Source organism: Mesoplodon bidens (genome assembly GCF_964165515.1).
Source record: "Mesoplodon bidens genome assembly, chromosome: 5".
In the NCBI taxonomy this organism is placed as follows: Eukaryota; Metazoa; Chordata; class Mammalia; order Artiodactyla; family Ziphiidae; genus Mesoplodon; species Mesoplodon bidens.
Genome location: NC_138161.1, coordinates 6,214,394 through 6,234,623, shown reverse-complemented (window position 1 = coordinate 6,234,623; position 20,230 = coordinate 6,214,394). Strand labels below are relative to the sequence as shown.

The 20,230-nt window shown below is 42.5% G+C and overlaps 1 protein-coding gene across 4 annotated transcripts in view; it reads left to right on the top strand.

The window, feature by feature from the left end:
- Nucleotides 1-20,230, top strand: part of IGSF5 (immunoglobulin superfamily member 5) — a 73,226-nt gene that overhangs the window by 42,079 nt on the left and 10,917 nt on the right. For 2 of the 4 annotated variants that reach the window (XM_081234647.1, XM_081234644.1), the window contains one exon: nucleotides 1,271-2,266. In XM_081234647.1, the coding sequence (XP_081090773.1) occupies nucleotides 1,271-1,366 (96 nt within the window). In that variant the 3' untranslated portion in view covers nucleotides 1,367-2,266. Of the gene's footprint in view, nucleotides 1-1,270; nucleotides 2,267-11,861; nucleotides 11,928-15,800; nucleotides 15,874-20,230 lie in introns of those variants that run through there. The other 2 variants (XM_081234645.1, XM_081234646.1) reach the window with 2 other exon arrangements.

Below are 20,230 nucleotides of genomic sequence, written 5' to 3'. Positions count from 1 at the left end.
CTGGATGATGTCTTCCCTGCTAACCTTTTCCCCATTGAGGTCGACAGAAATAAACTCTTGATAAACTTAGAAAACCACAATGGTTGGTGTAACCATGTCATGGGGACAAAAGGCAAACGACAGCAAAAATCCCAGGCATCACCACAGCAGAAGCACCGCCTTTACGGTGCGATGTGGCCCCGTCAGACCTGTGGGGCTACATCCTTGTGTGATGGGGAGTCAATGAATTAAAACCACGAGTCAGCGTGATTCCACCCCCCAGACTTGCTGATGTTCCATTGTGATGTAAATTATTTATGGTGCCCAGTTACATTATTTAAGATGTTAAATGCAGCTCGGGTGCCCTGGAGTCTGAGTCAGCATCCTCAGGGTGGCAGGAAAATACGCTGCATGTACTGTATTTTATTTTAATTAATTAATTATTTTTTATGTAAAGGACTGATGGCTTTTAATTAATTAATTAATTTAGTTTTGGCTTCATTGGGTCTTTGTTGGTGCACACAGGCTTTCTCTAGTTGTGGCGAGCAGGGGCTACTCTTTGTTATGGTGTGTGGGCTTCTCACTGTGGTGGCTTCTCTTGCTGTGGAGCACGGGCTCTAGGTGCACGGGATTCAATAGTTGTGGCACGTGGGCTCAGTAGTTGTGGCACACGGGCTTAGTTGCTCCGGGGCATGTGGGATCTTCCCAGACCAGGGCTCGAACCTGTGTCCCCTGCACTGGCAGGCAGATTCTTAACCACTGTGCCATCAGGGAAGTCCACTGCATGTATTTTAATAGGGCAACACTCTTCCACAGGCATTGGCCCCTCAGAGGAGTGAATGGTCTGCTTGGTAGTCCATTTCAGAATGTAAGAGCCAGGAACACTGTCTGAGGAGACAGGTGGGTGATCGACACGGAGTCAGTTCTTCAGTTTTGCTCCTTTCCTTTAGAAAGAAAGTGTGTTATTTAAAGAAGGTTAGAAATATTTTACATTTTCACACAATGGTGAGAATTTCCATAGGGATATTGAAAAACAAAACAGTGAATCTTTACTGTAATTTGCCTGCATATAAACACTGGATTCTTTGAATTGGATCGCTCTTTAGGCCCTGAACTTGGGAAACATCTGCAGTGTGTGTTATTGAAAATCATAGAGGAAGGACCTGTGTTAACATCTGTGCTCCTCTCTGCAGCCTCGTTTTATCTTAGCTGACGAGTTGAGCTTCCTTCTCAAGTGTGCCATTATGGTGATCTCAACCAACTCAATCTACCCTTTTCTCTCTGTCTCCAGGGATCTGATCAGCACCAGCTAGGCCCGGCAAGTCACCCACAGGTTTTCTTTAACGTGGCCAGTCCTAAGAAGGTCAGAAATGTGACTTTGGTATAGTTCAGTCATCCCTTTGGCTCCACATGGCACTTGGCTGATGACCTACATCGCGATGATATTGTCAGTGCTCATGATGATGTCATCATTGCTCACAATGGTGTCGCCATTGCTCTCCATCATCCTATGGCTGGGCTCCAGCTTTGCCAACATGACCTAGAAGAAGCGATGTTGGCATCATCAGAACGGATATTTTATATGGAGGGTAGGAATCCATTTTCCCAGCTTCTAAAGTGGATTTGACTTTTAAAATGTATCGAGATTTCAGTGAATTCCATAGTTACTAAGTAAAAGCTGCAAATTCATCATGATCGTGCTTCTGATCACTCAACACTCCTGCTTGCTAACCCAACAAATGGTAGATAAGTCTACATCCCACCATGACATTTAAGAAGTTTTTATTATCTGAAATCCTATGAAGTGATATTTATGTATGTTTACTATGTGGGTATTATTGCATATTATCTGTGAAAAAAAGAGGATAAAAATTAGGATCAATCAGACATCTAAAATTACCCAGAATGGGGAGCTCCCTGGTGGTCCAGTGGTTAGGACTTGGCGCTTTCACTGCCATAGCCCAGGTTCGATCCCTGGTCGGGGAACTAAGATCCTGCAAGCTGCGTGACGTGGCAAAAAATAAAAATTAAAATTGCCCAGAAAATCAGAACTTATAGGTTATAAGTAATTTTAAATTCTAAAGCTAATGTGTACCTTGAGAAATATCTCATTATTGAATATTGACATGAAGACATTCATTTTTATCTGCTCCCTTATCAGTCTTATTCTCTTGTCCTCGGATGAGTTAGATGTGGATTATGTTTTGTGGGGGACATACTCCAGCCATGAAAAAACTGGAAATGGGCAACATGTTCTTTCATAAATAAAAGGGAAAACACCAAAAAACTTGTATTGCTTTTCTTAACTCTTTACTATTCAGGGGGTAGTTTAAAGAATCATAGAGCTTAGGAACCAAGAATTTTCCAAGAAACAAAACAGAGTCCTCTATAAAACTTTTTTTTCTTTTCTCATGTAGAGATTTTCAGTGTATTTCGCTGTCCACCCCATCACTTCATATTTAACGTAGAGGCTATTATTTGGCTGTGCTCTGCCCTGGTTGGAACAGATTGCTATGATGGTCAGTAATTAGCAACTGTTCTGGGCCCCCAGGCCCAACCATGCTATTGCTGAAGTGGAATTCGACTTTTTTTTTTTTTAACATCTTTATTGGAGTATAATTGCTTCACAATGGTTTGTTAGTTTCTGCTTTATAACAAAGTGAATCAGTTATACATATACATATGTTCCCATATCCCTTCCCTCTTGCGTCTCCCTCCCTCCCACCCTCCCTATCCCACCCCTCTAGGTGGTCACAAAGCACCGAGCTGATCTCCCTGTGCTATGTGGCTGCTTCCCACTAGCTATCTATTTTACATTTGGTAGTGTACCTATGTCCATGCCACTCTCTCACTTCATCCCAGCTTACCCTTCCTCCTCCCCATGTCCTCAAGTCCATTCTCTAGTAGGTCTGCATCTTTATGGAATTCGACTTTTAAAAGTGTTAAGATTGTGGTGAATTCCTTGAAGTTACCTGGTAGAAGACACAAATTCATCGTGATGATGTTTCTTACCACTCCACACTCCTGCGTGCTAATCCAGTGGTAGAGAAGTCTATACAGGCAGACCTTGGAGATGTTGCAGGTTCAGTTCCAGAACACAGTAATAAAGCAAGTAACAGGAATGTTTTGGTTTCCCAGTGCATGTGAAAGTGACATTTACAGTATACAGTAGTCTATTAAATGTGCCCTAGCACTATGTCTAAAAAACAACACACAGACCTTAATTAAAAAATATTTTCTGGCTAAAAACTGCTCACCATCATCTGAGAGTTCAGTGAGTTGTAATCCTTTTGCAATAGCCACATCAAAGATCACTGATCACAGGTCACCATGTCGATTGAAAAAACCTGCACAACCTAAAAGTTGAGAATTATGTTTTACTTGGCAGGCTTTCTGAGGACTTCAAGCCTGGAAGGTAGCCTCTCAGTTAACTCTGAGGGACCTCTCCAAAGAAGGCAGGGTGGAGCCAGGATATATAGCAGTTTTGCAGCAAAGAGCAGGTAGTTGGAACATCAAAAAGTTACTGTTAATTAAAGAAAACCAAACACCTCAAGCTAAGGAATTTAGTGCTTTTCTCTGTATGGGAAGATGCAAGAGTCCGGGCTCACTGAAATCATTCCTTCGATGTGCACCTCAGCTCTCTGGGGCCAGCATCCTCTTCTTTCCCACCCTGAGTCCCCTCGAGGGCACCACTTGGGGAGGGGGCTGCAGTGGCTGAGGTCTTGATGGCTGCACCACCCTTTGTTTGCTGATATGGCAGACAACGTTGTTCATCCACAACCATGACGAGTATAATAATAATGAAAAAGTTTGAAATATTGCAAGAATTACCAAAATGGATCAGAGACGTGAAGTGAGCAAATACTTTTGGAAAAATGGCGCTGATAGACTTGGGCTGGGGTGTCACAAACCTTCAATTTGTAAATAATGCAATATCTACATAGCACAATAAAGCAAAGAGTAATAAAACAAGGTGTACCTGTATACTATCATGATTTTTAAAGTATTTCTTCATCATAAATCACATTTACTCTCTACCCTGGACCCCCTCCTATGAACTGACAACTAACTCAAGGGGTATTTGCTGGTACAACGTGGGGCTGTGTTCTGTTCCGTACTGTTCTGATTGGTCGGTGCCCCTACACTACCCACTCTGATTGGGTGGTACCCATACACTATCCATTCTGATTGGGTGGTGTTCCTGTTTTATAGGTTGTCAAATATTTTGTATATGCCCGCTACTTAGAGGATCCTGAAAAAAAGATCACCTTTTCTAAGACTGTGTCCCTAATGTGAGGGAATTGGTCACTATTTTCTTTAGAGTAGAACAAAAATGCAAAATTTCGAAACACCATGAATATAGCTATATCACTATTGTCACCTACACATTGGCACTTGCCATCTAGATTTACAAGGATTAAATTATGAGCCAAAGCAGTGCTGACCTTCAACACCATCTGAAAGGAGTTCAGGGTGGAGATCAGGAATGAGGCCCTCTGTGCTCCAGAAAAAACTGGCAGAACAGGCCTTCAGATAGTTATTTTCAGAGCCTAATTCTTGCATCTCTGCATATCTAGAAACACATTAAAATCCTTCATGGTGACGTCTGCTTCTCGTGACTAGCAGTAACCTTCACGAGACTATAGCAAACCTTCTGCACAAGTGATGTGCTTGATGGCACGGACTCCCCTTTCACCAAAATCACATATATACTGACCTTCCCCACTGCCTCTTTGGAACAGTTTCTCAGAGCTCTCTGAGATGCTATCTCCTGGGCTATAGTCCTCATTTTGCCCCAAATTAAACTTAACTCACAACTCTCACGTTGTGCATATTTTTCAGTTGATACTTTCCGAAGAGTCCTTTTTATGAGAAAAATTGACAATTCAACTGCTTAAAAGTGAGACTCTTGTTTATTATAATAACTTCTTTACTCCCTGTCAATGTGATCCTGTCTCCTGCTACCATCCATGAATGGGTACAAGCCAAGGATAAAGCCCAGAAGGTTCAGGAGACCTCCTGGTCTCTTGTTAAGCAGAGCTGTTCAGTGAGTGAATTCCATATTCTTTGCTTCACAGTTTACTCTCCCTAAATTGCCACAGAACATGGATCCCGAGACAAAGCAAATGTCATGTCATTTATGCTTTTTGTAACCTTTACAGAACCTAGCATTCTGGAGGCACTGAGTATATATTGACCTCAAACAAGTCAATATTGGGAAACATAATATATTGAAGTATAATGAATATTTGCCATCTGCCTGCTATAAGAATCATATTCTTGTGGTTATTTTAGAAGTCGGTGGGGGGTTGCATGTAGAATACAGTTGAACTTCAAGTTTTAAACCCTGGAGAACAATGCCGAATGATCTTCATAGAAATTTCTTCAATTTGCTATGTGCTTGGTGAATCAGTCTATTATATTTTTTTATTTATCAGGCTCGGGAAGTTTTCCTGTGTCACAAGTAAACAGGTTCTTTCTTATAATAGCTTATTCTACGAGTAAGTTTTCTCAAAGGGACCCCTGGCTAGTTTTTATTTTGCAAGAGGTATGGATATTTTATAAACAAAACTATCTAGAGTTGCTCTGTCCAATACCATAGACACACGTGGCTATTTGCATTTAAATTATTTGAAATTAAGTAAAATATAAGATTTATTTCCTCAATCCTACTAGCCACATGTCAAGTGCCCAATACCACGTCTGGCTAGTGGCTCCAGTATTGGACATGCAGATTACAGCCTTCATTGTTGCAGAAAGTTTTTTCTGGACAGTGCTGACCTAGAGCTAGCTACTTGGAAATGACCTAGATGTGTCAAGGGTGGGCTCTTTTACACAAACACGCAATCCATGTTTTCTCTCAGTGTTATGTCTGTGTACCTGCCAGTTTCTATTTAGGAATCCTGCAAACCCCAGGGCAGCTCTCAACTGATAATGGGATTTTGCTGATGTGGTAGATTTATCTCTCACTCCTGCAGTGCAGAGAGCTGAAGCAGGCTCAAGGGGAAGGGGTGAAAAGAGTCAAAACATCATGGCCAAGGGTGTTTCTCCGAAAGATAGATACGGCTCTCTGCTAATAAATGGCTGATGAAGGCCCAGATATATTTAAACAAGTGTTCCTCAAAGCCTTGAGTCATAAAATGCTACCCAGGGAGACCACACCTGCCCATGCTTCCAAGGGTCTTGGACCCTGGTTATGCTGTCAGATTTCAAGCCTGCCCCATGGAGTCAAGGATCTTTCATCATCTACTTACGAGTAGGACTCAAGTCATAATGTCAACACATTGAAGATAATTGGAGAGGTCCAATACAAGTACTTCCTTTGCTCTATGTGGCCCTGTTCTTGGAAAACAATTAGGGGCATTAAAGCTGCATTGCCAGTTCCTAGGCGGTGATGACCTCAAGGTGAATGGATGCTGCCGAGGATACAGGAGATGCTGTGTCAGCATCTGGGCCTGCCATTCAAGTGAGTATGATGCCCTTGGGGAAGAACACGTGTCCTGTGCAAAGAGGGAGGAAAATCCTCTCTGTGGAACAGATGAGAACGTGGAGTTCAGAGACGAGAGGATTAGGTGAGCGGCAAGACAGGAGGGAGGGTTCGAGGGCACGTAGGGTGGGATAGATGGTGGTTCAGCAGCCCTGTGAAGGATGTGTATGTCTGAGGAGCTGTCACCATCCATAGGGCTGACGGGGTAGGAGAGGTGGCCAGCCCTGTATGGAGAGGGTCTCTGATGGTTGCTGGGCCACAGGTAGAGGGACACAGACAAGCTCTGGAAAGCTGGCAGGGAGGGAGTCAGGTGACAAAGAGGCCACCTCCCCACTCTCCTGCTCACCAAGCCCATCCAGAGCCAGGGGTCCAGGGAACCCACTGACGGTGTCCACACGGGATGGAGAAGGGCAAGGGTGGCTAATGGATGGGAGAGGCAGGCAGAAGACACCCAGCCAGGAGGGTCTGGTAACATTTAGTAAACAAATCAAGGGATGGAGACATGCCTTGTGCTCGTGACATCACGGGGAAAGATGTTTTGCCTTGTAGGGTTCTGCTTTTTCCTCTCCTTGGGATGAGTCCATTTACCAAAAGAGGACACACATGGGGGGAAAGGAATTTGGCTGCATTGAACTTGAGTAGGTCATGTCTTTGGTGACACATCAGTAGAACAAAGGGATTGAATTGTGGACCCCTGAAGTCCCTTCTGGTGCTTACCCTCATGGAGATGTTCACACACAGACACACATGCACACATACACGCCCTGCCCTGTCTTCACCTGACGTGGCCCACTTCTTAGGCCCGAGGCTGCCCTGCTCTGAGTGTGTGCAGGCCTCCCTCATCCCCGCAGCCTTTGGAGGGAGTTGCGTTCCCCTGCAGATGGTAAATATTTAATTCTCACGCTGCACAACCTGTAAGTCATGCCACAGGCCACGGCCTCGGATGAGACTCACTCTCCAACATTTATGAAGCAGGTGCCCTGGCTTCTCAGCCCAGAAAATGCAGAGTTTGGGGCAGCAGGCTGGGTCCTGAGCTGAAAAAACCCCACAATTGTCTTCCTTCTTTTGTTGGGCGAGACATGTTATTTCTAAAACTACAGTGAGATTCAGAACCCTGCGGGCTGGTGGGAATACTTGTGAGAATCATTGCTCAACCAATGGCTTCAGAATGAGAGATTCCTGCTTGGCCTCATAATCATACTGTGTGGACAAAGCAGAAAATTTATAAGATTCCAGTAAAGTCTATGGGGAAAATGTAGTACAGAATGTATTGATTACATTTCTCTACAGAAACCTTAAGAATGTGGGATGTTTCACAGAGTAACTTAATTTGGGAACTCTTGGGAATAACTGCTTCAATTTCATGGCTAATAAAGTCTGTGGTAGTTCAAATCATAGCACATTATTGTCTAAATCAAAAACCAATTTTAAAAATTCCAGTTGATCTAGTTTTGTTTGTTTTCCTCAGAATGCACAAATTGGACTGAATTAAAGGAAATGCAGTCAGCATGAAGGCTTATATTATGGCAACAGCCTCTTCACAGTTGTGGGGTGTGCATGCGTGCATGTGTGTGTGTTCTGTGGTTTTGCATGTGTTTGTGTGATGTGTATGTATGTGTGGCTCTATGTGTGGGTGTATCTGGTAGTATATATATGAGTGTGTGTGCATGTGTGTGTAAAGAGCAAAGTTAACGGGAGAGACACTAGTTTTGTGTCTACCACGGGGGCCAACAAACTCTAGCCCATGAGTCAAACTCAGCTGCTGCTTAGTTTTATATGGCCCGTGAACTAAGAATGGTTTTTACATTTTTAACTGGTTGAAGATAATTGCAAGAAGAATAATATTTCATGGCATGTGAAAATTATGTTAAATTCAAACGTCAGTGTCCACAAGTAAGATTTTTTCGGAACCCAGTCAATATTTACATGTTTTCTGTGGCTACTTTCAGGCCTGATGGCAGAGTTGAGCCGTTGAGACCAGTTGGCCCACAAAGCCTGAGGCAGTCACGATGTGGCCCTTTGCAGAAGTGCGCCCATCTGCCTCATGCACACTGGCAGTTTCATGGGTTATTTCCCTTAATCCTCGCTCAGTCCTGTGCGGTTCCAATGAACAAAGTGAGCTCATGAGCTGTGGTCGCAGAGCAACACATACGCCTTCTGACCCCAGGCCTTTCGGACTCCTAGGCTGGTGCTCTGGCTTCCCTCTGTGCAGGGCAACATCTCCCCTGCATCTCCACCCCTCTTAGGACGAAATCTAAAATCCTACCAAGGCCTCCAGGGATCAGCTGGGTGTATCCCCAACCCTCCCTGGCCAGGCGCCACTCTCTACAAATCCCACTGTGGTCTCCGAAGTGCAGAAGGTTCCCCCGGGGTCTGTGGTCCTGCCTGGTTCACTCTCTCCTCCTCCCTTCACTTTGTCCAACTCCGGCTGATCCTTCAGGCTCTCCTTGGTGAAGCCTTTTGGATGCTTCTGTACTCTGTCAGTCAGCCACTCTTCCTGCTGTGGTTCTGGGTGGGAGCTGCCCACACAGAAAGATGCCCATGAAGGGCCATAGGCAATGCACGTGGAAGGGTGGTGTGTGGCTCCCCGTGCCCTTGGAGCTCACACCTGCAGAGGCTGGCCTGCTGCCTGCTGGATCTGCAGCCCCTCCAGCACTGTCGTGACCTTCTCCTTTGCTTCTCTGGGTCCTGGCAGGTGTCTGTGGCTCTAGGGGGAAGGGTGCCAGCTTCTGCAGGGCGCCTGCATCACTGGGGGTGGGTGAGCTGAGAGAAAGGCAGGTGGCCGTGTTTCTCCCTGGGTTCAAGTTTGCGTGGCTGCTGACTGTTGCTTCACACCCCACTCTTCTACTGGGGCCTGATTGCAGGGACCACGCTTGCAGTGGACTTCTCAGTTTCCCTTCGCAGGCCCTGGTTAGTGACTCTTTTCTGACCATCTAACCCTCTGCTTCTGGACCTTTTCTTCCCCGGCATCTCCTGTGATGTGGGAGGTGGAATTCTGATAATTAATCCCTTACTGTGTATCACTTGGAACTTTCTGCTTCCCTAATGGAACTCTGACTCCCTCCCTACTGGGTTAATGCTTCCATGCTGCTAATATGTCACTTTAGGCGTCTCCTTCATTGCATTAGTGACGTAATTGTGTAATTAATTACTGACTGCCTACTTACGCATTAAATTCTGTGAAGGTGGGCGGGCTTCTCGTCCACCTGCTCCCCCATGGTCCTGGCGTTGCTCTCATCAGGGCAGGCTCATTCCGCGAGGTCTATAAATGTTTGCAGAATGAACGATTTATCCCAGAACCAGCAAGGGAACATGGAAATTGGTTTTGCTCTTAGGCTGTGGTTCACATTATTTTCAGAACCTCCAGGCTGTTGAGACCCTTTGACCAAAACACACGTTAGTGGCCACTCTCCCCTCCTGGGCTCACCTGGTTCCACAGTGTCCCCAGACAAGGGGACACGAGCTGAGGCTCAAAAGACGCACAGTTAAGGTAATCATGATGATTTAAAAATTTTTGGGGGGGTGTTGCAGAGTTAGATTTTCCCTTTTTGGAGCTTAGAAGCCCCCAGAAACATGATGCAGAGGAAACACCCTGCAAAGAAGCGACTGGGCTTGCAGCCAACTTGCCCTGTGACCTCCTCTGAGTCACGGCATCTTTGGTCAAAGGCGTGGCCCTTCTTCTGGTGTAGGTGCAATGCTTGAACTTCTTAGTGATTGACAGTCCTGGTGACCTTCAGTTGAGGGCGTGTTCCTAGACGTCCTGCAATACTTGGGAAAAGCCTAAAAAATTTCAAATGTCCCATCAGACATCTACATAAGTGATAACTCTGTTTACTTGAGCCTATATTTCACTATAAATATTTCACAATAAAAAAATCTTAAAGTATATTTATCATGTGTGTAAGGTACATCTAATTTTCTATGAATGAAGCTACCTTGAAAATCATGGGAAAGTTAAAGTTGGTTTTGGGAGGAGCTTCCTCAAGACTTGTTTGCCATTTTGGAAAACTGCATCACCGATAGTACTGCTACTTAGAGTATCTGAGTTGCTATTACAGCGTACTGGGATCCATCTGGATTTATAGCTTCTGCGTCCCTGGTAATTCTTATTGTAGATTCAGGGATTTGACTACTTCATATGTCTTCTGGTGTTGTCCTAATGGGTGTTATTTTTGCTGTCTTATAAATGACTTCCCTTTTATATCTCCTTTATTTTTAAAAAAATTATTTTATTAAAGGTAGTTGATTTACAATGTTGTGTTAAATTCTGCTGTACAGTAAAGTGATTCAGTTATATCTATATATATACATTCTTTTTCACATTCTTTTCCATTATGGTTTATCACAGGGTGTTGAATGTAGTCCTCTGTGCTCTACAGTAGGACCTTGTTGCTTATCCATCCTATATACACTAGTTGGCATCTGCTGACCCAACCTCCCAGTCCTTCCTCCCCCTTCCCCTACACCCCCTCAACCACAAGTCTGTTCTCTTCATCTGTGAGTCTTTTTCTGTTCCATAGATAGGTTCATTTGTGTCATATTTTAGATTCCACAGATAAGTGATATTCTATGATATTTGTCTTTCCCTTTCTGACTTACTTCACTTAGTGTGATTATCTCTAGGTCCATCCATGTTGCTGCAAATGGCATTATTTTATTTTTCTTTATGGCTGAGTAGTATTCCATTGTATATATGTACCACATATTCTTTTTTTTGAATTTTATTTAATTTTTTTTTAATACAGCAGTTTCTTATTAGTCCCACATATTCTTTATCCATTCATCTGTTGATGAACATTTAGGTTGTTTCCATATTTTGGCTATTGTGAATAGTGCTGCTATTCTATGAACATAGGGGTGCATGTATCTTTTCGAATTATAGTTTTGTCTGGATAAATGCCCAGGACTGGGATTGCTGGATCATATGACAACTCTATTTTTAGCTTTTTGAGGAAACTCCATACTGGTTTCCATAGTGATTGTACCAATTTACATTCCCACTAGCAGTGTAGGAAGGTTCCCTTTTCTCCACAACCTCTCCAGTATTTGTTATTGTAGACTTTTTAATGATGGCCTTTCTGAACTGTGTGAGGTGGTATCTCATTGTAGTTTTGATTTGCATTTCTCTAATAATTAGTGTATACCTCCTTTATATCCTATGCAGGGCATTATGTTGGAGTATTTTATCTTGAAATTTAGGTATGTAGTTAAGTTACATTATCTATGAACTTAATTTCAGAAAAGTAAAATAGACATGGCAAAATAATTGTTACTCATATGCAAAATAATCTTTACTCATATGGCGTTGCATTTGAAAGTGTAAGAGTCTTTAGACTATCTGCTTATGATTGTCCTTTTAGCTTTAAAATATCTCTGTGTTTCCCCCATTCCACAGAGTCACATGTGGCTTCTGAAGGAGGTCTGGCAAAGGGAAAAGAGAGGAATCCCCCAAACTGTTTAGGTATGTTCAGGTATTCATTTTGTCTCTTCCCATCTGTTGTTTTTCTTAACTGGATATTTACACATTCCTTGGAAAGTTTTTGACTGCTGGAGAATTATCAGTGATATCAGAGCCTCGTGGTAATTATTGTGCTGGGCTTGACATTGACTTTTTGCAAAACGTGTTTCTGCCGGTGCTGAATTCAGCATTTACATGCAGCAAAGGTGCCACTTAAAATTGGATGTGGGTTCCACTCCTGCTTAGGATGGAGAAAGCTGGAAAGAACATCACTCAGACGTCCATGAGAAAAAGCCAGATAAGCTACAAAATCATAGCTTTTCCTGAACCCATCAGAGGCGTAATCGAGTAGCCTGAATTCCAAGGGGGCAGAGTCTCACCCCTGAGAATAGTCAGGACACAAGTACTGCATCAGAACAGAGAGAAAGTCACCTCTGCCATAAAAGTGTTTCAAAGAAATCAGCAAAATTTTGACTAGTCGTTACAGGCCTAGTGTGGACTAGCATGGCAGCAGAGAGACACCCAGACATAATGGGGTTCACACTCTCCCCCAGACTCTCTCCTATGGAGCTCCACCTGGGATTCTCCAGGCGGATCGGGTGTGAGGCTGGAGAGAGCCTCCTTGGTGATGCAGGCCTGCTGACAATCTAGGTATCACTGCAGGGATAGAGTGGGCAGGAAGTTGGGGGGAGGGTCAGGAAACCCCACCCTAAGGCCTGATCCTTCACTCAAAGCCTTAAGCTTCTGGGAGAAGAGGCAGTGGGATCTGTAGCCTCCAAGGTGCAGGTACACACCCGTTGCTGCTGAGGGAAGGAGAGAAGACAGAGCCTCTACCCGGGAGAGGGGAAGAGAAAGCTGTGGGCCCGGAATCCTACACACACTACTAGGATCTCCTGTCACTGGGGTGGTTAGGGAGCACTCTTGTGTAGGACTCACTGAAGATACAGAGCAGCTTGACCTTCATGGGAAGAAGGTTCAAGGATACCCAAAAAGCTCCACCCTCAAGTCCCAAGCACACAGGCCCATCTGAGGCTGATGCTGGGCTGGGTGACAGAGATGCTGGGCACATCCTCCTGCCAGCCCAACAAGTACCGTGCAGCCAACAGCAGGCTGCAGGGGAGGGAGCGAGAGCCCCCAGAAGCTCAGGAAACTCAGACAGGCAGCTGCGCAGGGCTGGGTGAAAGCTGAGGATGGGGCATGAACACAGAGGAGAAACTTTCTTCACTCTAGCCCCCACCTGAGCACAGAGCATCTTAGGGAAAGTCAAGCCTTTGGTTCCGTGAAGGTAACTGGATCAGTCAGCTTGGGCTGCCATAACAAAGTTCCACCGACTTGGGGGTTTGGAACAACAGAATTCATTTTCTCACAGTTCTGGAGGCTGGAAGTCCGAGATCAATGTGTCAGCAGGGTTGGTTTCTCCTGAGGCCTCTCTCCTTGGCTTGCAGACAATGGCTGTCTTCTCACTGTGTCCTCACATGGTTTTTCCTCTGTCCACATGCATCCCTGGTGTCTCTTCCTCTTCTTATAAGGACATCAGTCAGGTTGGATCAGAGTTCACTCTTTTGACTTCATTTAACATTTATTACCTCTTTAAATGTTCATTTCCAAATGCAGTCATGTTCTGAGTTGCTGGGGGTTAGGGCTTCAACATCTGGATTTTGGGGTGAGCAATTCAGTCTACAACAGTAACAAAAAAAAACCAAAAACCAAAAAACAACTGAAACCCAGTTCGATCCTAACTAGATTTACTCAATTCCTCACACTTTTAAAAAATCACCTGCCATTATATTATACATTCTTTCCCTGTTGCTGTACAATCTTTGTAGTTACCCTGTTTAATGGCGACATAATATTTCTTCATGTGGTTTTGTCATCCTTATGCTCCTTACTGTTGTTGCACATTTTAGGTTAGTGCCGTATTTTTTTCCTGCAAGTAAAAATCTTTATGCACATGTTTTTCCATGTGCATAAATGATGATTTTAGAATCATCCCTTAGTATAGATTCTAAAACGGGACATTATTGCATCAAAGGGCATGACCCCTCTCATGGGCTAAATTGTGTCTCCCACAAAATTCATGTGTTGAAGCCCCTAACCCTAATATGATAGTATTTGGTGGTGGGGGCTTTGGGAGGTAATAGAGTTAAACAAGGTCATAAGGGTGGGGCCCTAATCCGAAGGGATTGGTGTCCTTATACGAAGAGGAGATACCAGAGAGCTCTTTCTCTCTCTCTGAGCAAACGCCCACAGAGGAAAGGCCATCCAAGCACACCGTGAGACGACAGCCTTCTGCAAAGCCAGGAGGAAACCTCACCAGGAATCAAAGTTCCTGGCACTTTGATCTTGGATTTCCACCTCTAGAACAGGGAGAAAAAATTTCTGCAGTTAGAGCCACCCTTCTGTGGTATATTGCATGGCAGACGGAGCTGACGATTACAACCCATTTCCACACATGCATTACTTATCTATAAATGCCCATATTAAAAGTTAGCTGCTTTTCTTCTGGCTGTGCCTACCCCCTCTGAATGGACTTTTCTGTCCTCTGTAAACTTAAGATATTCAAATGCACTTCTCTCATTTAAATAGTTTTTGAAAATCTATGTCGGATCCTAACACTGATATCCCATAATTCAGAAGTATATATTTTGTACCTTTAAGCTTATCAGTAACAAAGTGGTACCCTAATTCTGACACTTATTTTTCTCTTTTCTTTAGATCATCCCTTTCATGTACCAGGAAACAAACACATGAGCAAATGAACAAATAAGCAAAACAAAAAACTAAACTGAAAAGATCCAAACGCCCCCCAAACCAAAACACTCTAGAATTATAGAAATTCATGCCTAAAGCTTATAAATATTTTTTAATATAGAGATTTTTCCAAAGTATATTTTTACATGTTAATACATAAAGACTGTTATTTAAATACTTGTTGTTATGACATGATTTGTGTTTGTTTAAAAAAAGAGGAAAACTTTAATAAAACATTTTTCTGTCATGTGAGTCAGCAAACACTGTGAGTGAGAGTTATATAAAAATTACAAATGAATAACTGAGGAGAGATTTACCACTGCTGGATGATCTGACTTTTAAGATAAACCCTTGATTTGCTTTTCTGGGACTACAGAAGTATCCTGCCAAATTTGCTTCAGAACCTTTATTTTGCTATCTTCAGTTGAAGAGTCAGTCAATAAACATTCATTGATTTTCCAAGGTTCCTTAGTACACAAAGAATAAGATACTGTTCACATCCAATTTTCAAGTCATTGTTTTGTTAAAGTCTTGTTTTACGGCTGGCTGCTGCTTACCATGGTCTCCCTGTAGACTTGTGTTTGGATTCTCACATGAGCTAATATTGTCTGAGAGACAGAGACATCTTTGTTTCTTGGGTCTGTCTATTTTGTGCTTCTTCAAAGACTGGCTATATTGCAGCCAATGTACAGGCCAGGACTTTCTGAGGAATTATTAGGGAGATTTTCAGATGATCCAAAATTTTCACTTAACAAAATTGGCTCATAAATTCAGTTACCTCCTCACCCAGTTTCTTGAGGACACACATAGCAAAACTGATAGGGTAGGGGGAGAGTTTTAGTGTGAGTCTCCTCCCCTACCAAAGGCCAAAGAAGGCGATTCCACGAGGCGGGAGTTAGGGAGCGAGAGAGGGAAGCAGGGAAGGGGGAAGCCAATGTATGGGCATGGATGTCACCAGTCTCATCTATAAAGCCAGCGGGGATGCTGTTGACCCAGTGAGGGCTCCTTGAGGAAGGGTACGGGAGCCCCCCAAAAGAACCCCCTGAAGGACAATAGGCTGCAGCACCTGTCACCTGCTCCATCCCCACTGATGGGGACATTAATTTCCTTCTCCTTCTCTCCCAGCTTCTGAGAAGACCCTGCAGCACAAACGGGAAAGACTAAAGGCGGCTACCTGAGTTGGGAGTGGAAGGGGGCTGCAAAGTGCAAGATGAGTCTGAGGGCTCCCCTAACTCCTCACATCAGTGGACAGTGGGTCAAGGAGGTGGTACTCAGGGCACCAGAAAGCATCTGCCTCAGGGAGCCTCATCTCCCTTTTCCTTTTCCTACTGATCGATTGACTCCACAATCAAACAAGTGAAGATAGGGGAGGAAGAGAAGAGGAGGACTTGAAAAAGCTCAGATTTGATGAATATAACTTTGGTACCCAGATTTGAAGACTAAGTCTTTCTGCTTTATGGGCAAACTGCTGAGAAATTGTGCAGAGCTTGCAGCTGCTCTTTGATTATGATAATTATAAGGAAATGAATGAATGAAGAAGACCAGGGGTATAGATGAGCATGCTTCCCTTGTCACAGATATGCAGGTCGTCCTCTCCATGGTCTATGGGAGTAACTAGACCTAAAAATGAATGAGTGTAATAGGCTCTAAACTCATGCATCTTTTCAGGGCCAATGTGGGCAGGAGCAAGGGCAACCTGCAAAATGCAAAATTTAGATCTGTTCTCTGGAAAATGCACAATTCTAAGCTTCAGTGACCAATGGAAGATCGTGGTGAGGGTGCGTTGGCTACAGTTGGTCATGTGTTGGGTTAGCACCAACGTACCCTTGACTTTTATTTCATCACTAAGATAAAAACAGTTAACGTCTATCTGAATGTGACATGCCATGATATAAAGATGTAATTGATGCCTTCTTAACAGATTAAAACATACAACAGATGGCTGAAGTAAGAGACTAGATAATGTAGCGTTAACTGTGTAAATGTTTGAATGAATGTTTTGAAAAGTGAGCTGTTAGCCTCATTACCAAGTAGCAAGTTTGTGATGGAGGACAATTGACTTCGGGGAGTGGGGTCTGGGAGATTTTGCTGTTGTTTTCATATAGCAGTGAGTTATTTGGAAAAAATGCATCTCAAGGACTTTTCACATTAAGGAAGAGATAATGCTAAGAGAGGCGGTCAAGGATGGTGAGACTGGGACCCCAAAGATGACCCAGAGTTGGGACTGTGGCCAGCGGTCCATCATACATGTTTGCCAGAGAAGAACACATCCTTTAGGCAATTTATTTTATTTTTTATTTTATTTTATTTTTTAACATCTTTATTGGAGTATAATTGCTTTACAATGGTGCATTAGTTTCTGCTTTATAACAAAGTGAATCAGTTATACATATACATATGCTCCCATATCTCTTCCCTCTTACATCTCCCTCCCTCCCACCCTCCCTATCCCACCCTTCTAGTTGGTCACAAACCACCGAGCTGATCTCCCTGTGCTATGCAGCTGCTTCCCACTAGCTATCTATTTTACGTTTGGTAGTGTATATATGTCCATGCCACTCTCACTTTGTCCCAGCTTACCCTTCCCCTACTGCATATCCTCAAGTCCATTCTTTAGTAGGTCTGTGTCTTTATTCCCATCTTATCCCTAGGTTCTTCATGACCTTTTTTTTTTTCTTAGATTCCATATATATGTGTTAGCATATGGTATTTGTTTTTCTCTTTCTGACTTACTTCACTCTGTATGACAGACTCTAGGTCCATCCACCTCACTACAAATAACTCAATTTCTTTTCATTTTATGGCTGAGTAATATTGCATTGTATATATGTGCCACATCTTTATGCATTCATCCGATGATGGACACTTAGGTTGCTTCCATTTCCTGGCTCTTGTAAATAGAGCTGCAATGAATATTTTGGTACATGACTCTTTTTGAATTATGGCTTTCTCAGGGTATATGCCCAGTAGTGGGATTGCTGGGTCATATGGCAGTTCTATTTTTAGTTTTTTAAGGAACCTCCATACTGTTCTCCATAGTGGCTGTATCAGTTTACATTCCCACCAACAGTGCAAGAGGGTTCCCTTTTCTCCATACCCTCTCTAGGATTTATTGTTTGTAGATTTTTTATGATGGACATTCTGACCAGTGTGAGATGATATCTCATTGTAGTTTTTTTGATTTTCATTTCTCCAATGTTTAATGATGTTGAGCATTCTTTCATGTGTTTGTTGGCAATCTGTATATCTTCTTTGGAGAAATGTCTATTTAGGTCTTCTGCCCATTTTTGGATTGGGTTGTTTGTTTTTTTGTTATTGAGCTGCATGAGCTGCTTGTAACTCTTGGAGATTAATCCTCTGTCAGTTGCTTCATTTGCAAATATTTTCTCCCATTCTGAGGGTTGTCTTTTGGTCTTGTTTATGGTTTCCTTTGCTGTGCAAAAGCTTTGAAGTTTCATTAGGTCCCATTTGTTAATTTTTTTTTTATTTCCATTTCTCTAGGAGGTGGGTCAAAGAGGGTCTTGCTGTCATTTATGTCATAGAGTGTTCTGCCTATGTTTTCCTCTAAGAGTTTGATAGTGTCTGGCCTTACATTTAGGTCTTTAATCCATTTTCAGTTTATTTTTGTGTATGGCGTTAGGGAGTGTTCTGATTTCATACTTTTACATTTACCTGTCCAGTTTTCCCAGCACCACTTATTGAAGAGGCTGTTTTTGCTCCACTGTATATTCTTGCCTCCTTTATCAAAGATAAGGTGACCATATGTGTGTGGGTTTATCTCTGGACTTTCTATCCTGTTCCATTGGTCTATATTTCTGTTTTTGTGCCAGTGCCATACTGTTTTGATTACTGTAGGTTTGTAGTATAGTCTGAAGTCAGGGAGCCTGATTCATCCAGCTCCATTTTTCGTTCTCAAGATTGCTTTGGCTATTTGGGGTCTTTTGTGTTTCCATACAAATTGTGAAATTTTTTGTTCTATTTCTGTGAAATATGCCAGTGGTAGTTTGATAGGGATTGCATTGAATCTGTAGATTGCTTTGGGTAGTAGAGTCATTTTCACAATGTTGATTCTTCCAATCCAAGGACATGGTATATCTCTCCATCTATTTGTATCATCTTTAATTTCTTTCATCAGTGTCTTATAATTTTCTGCATACAGGTCTTTTGTCTCCTTAGGTAGGTTTATTCCTAGATATTTTATTCTTTTTGTTGCAATGGTAAATGGGAGTGTTTTCTTAATTTCACTTTAAGATTTTTCATCATTAGTGTATAGGGATGCCAGAGATTTCTGTGCGTTAATTTTGTAACCTGCTACTTTACCAAAATCATTGATTAGCTCTAGTAATTTTCTGGTAGCATCTTTAGGATTCTCTATGTATATCATGTCATCTGCAAACAGTGAGAGTTTTACTTCTTCTTTTCCGATTTGGATTCCTTTTATTTCTTTTTCTTCTCTGATTGCTGTGGCTAAACTTCCAAAACTATGTTGAATAAGAGTGGTAAGAGTGGGCAACCTTGTCTTGTTCCTGAGCTTAGTGGAGATGGTTTCAGTTTCTCACCATTGAGGACGATGTTGGCTGTAAGTTTGTCATATATGGCCTTTATTATGTTGAGGATAGTTCCCTCTATGCCTACTTTCTGTAGGGTTTCTATCATAAATGGGTGTTGAATTTTGTCGAAAGCTTTCTCTGCATGTATTGAGATGACCATATGGTTTTTCTCCTTCAATTTGTTAATATGGTGTATCACATTGATTGATTTGTGTATGTTGAAGAATCCTTGCATTCCTGGAATAAACGCCACTTGATCATGGTGTATGATCCTTTTAATGTGCTGTTGGATTCTGTTTGCTAGTATTTTGTTGAGGATTTTTGCATCTATGTTCATCAGTGATATTGGCCTGTAGTTCTCTTTCTTTGTGACATCTTTGTCTGGTTTTGGTATCAGGGTGATGGTGGCCTCGTAGAATGAGTTTGGGAGTGTTCCTACCTCTGTTATACTTTGGAAGAGTTTGTGAAAGACAGGTGTTAGCTCTTCTCTGAATGTTTGATAGATTCCCCTGTGAAGTCATCTGGTCCTGTGGTTTTGTTTGTTGGAAAATTTTTAATCACAGTTTCAATTTCAGTGCCTGTGATTGGTCTGTTCATATTTTCTATTTCTTCCTGGTTCAGTCTCGGCAGGTTGTGCATTTCTAACAATTTGTCCATTTCTTCCAGGTTGTCTGTTTTATTGGCATAGAGTTGCTTGTAGTAACCTCTCATGATCGTATGTATTTCTGCAGTGTCAGTTTTTGCTTCTCCTTTTTCATTTCTAATTCTATTGATTTGAGTCTTCTCCCTTTTTTTCTTGATGAGTCTGGCTAATGGTTTATCAATTTTCTTTATCTTCTTGTTTATCTTCTTCTCAAAGAACCATCTGTTAGTTTTATTGATCTTTGCTATCATCATTTCCTTCATGTCTTTTTCATTTATATCTGATCTGATTTTTTGATTTCTTTCCTTCTACTAACTTTGGGTTTTTTTTGGTTCTTATTTCTCTAATTGCTTTAGGTGCAC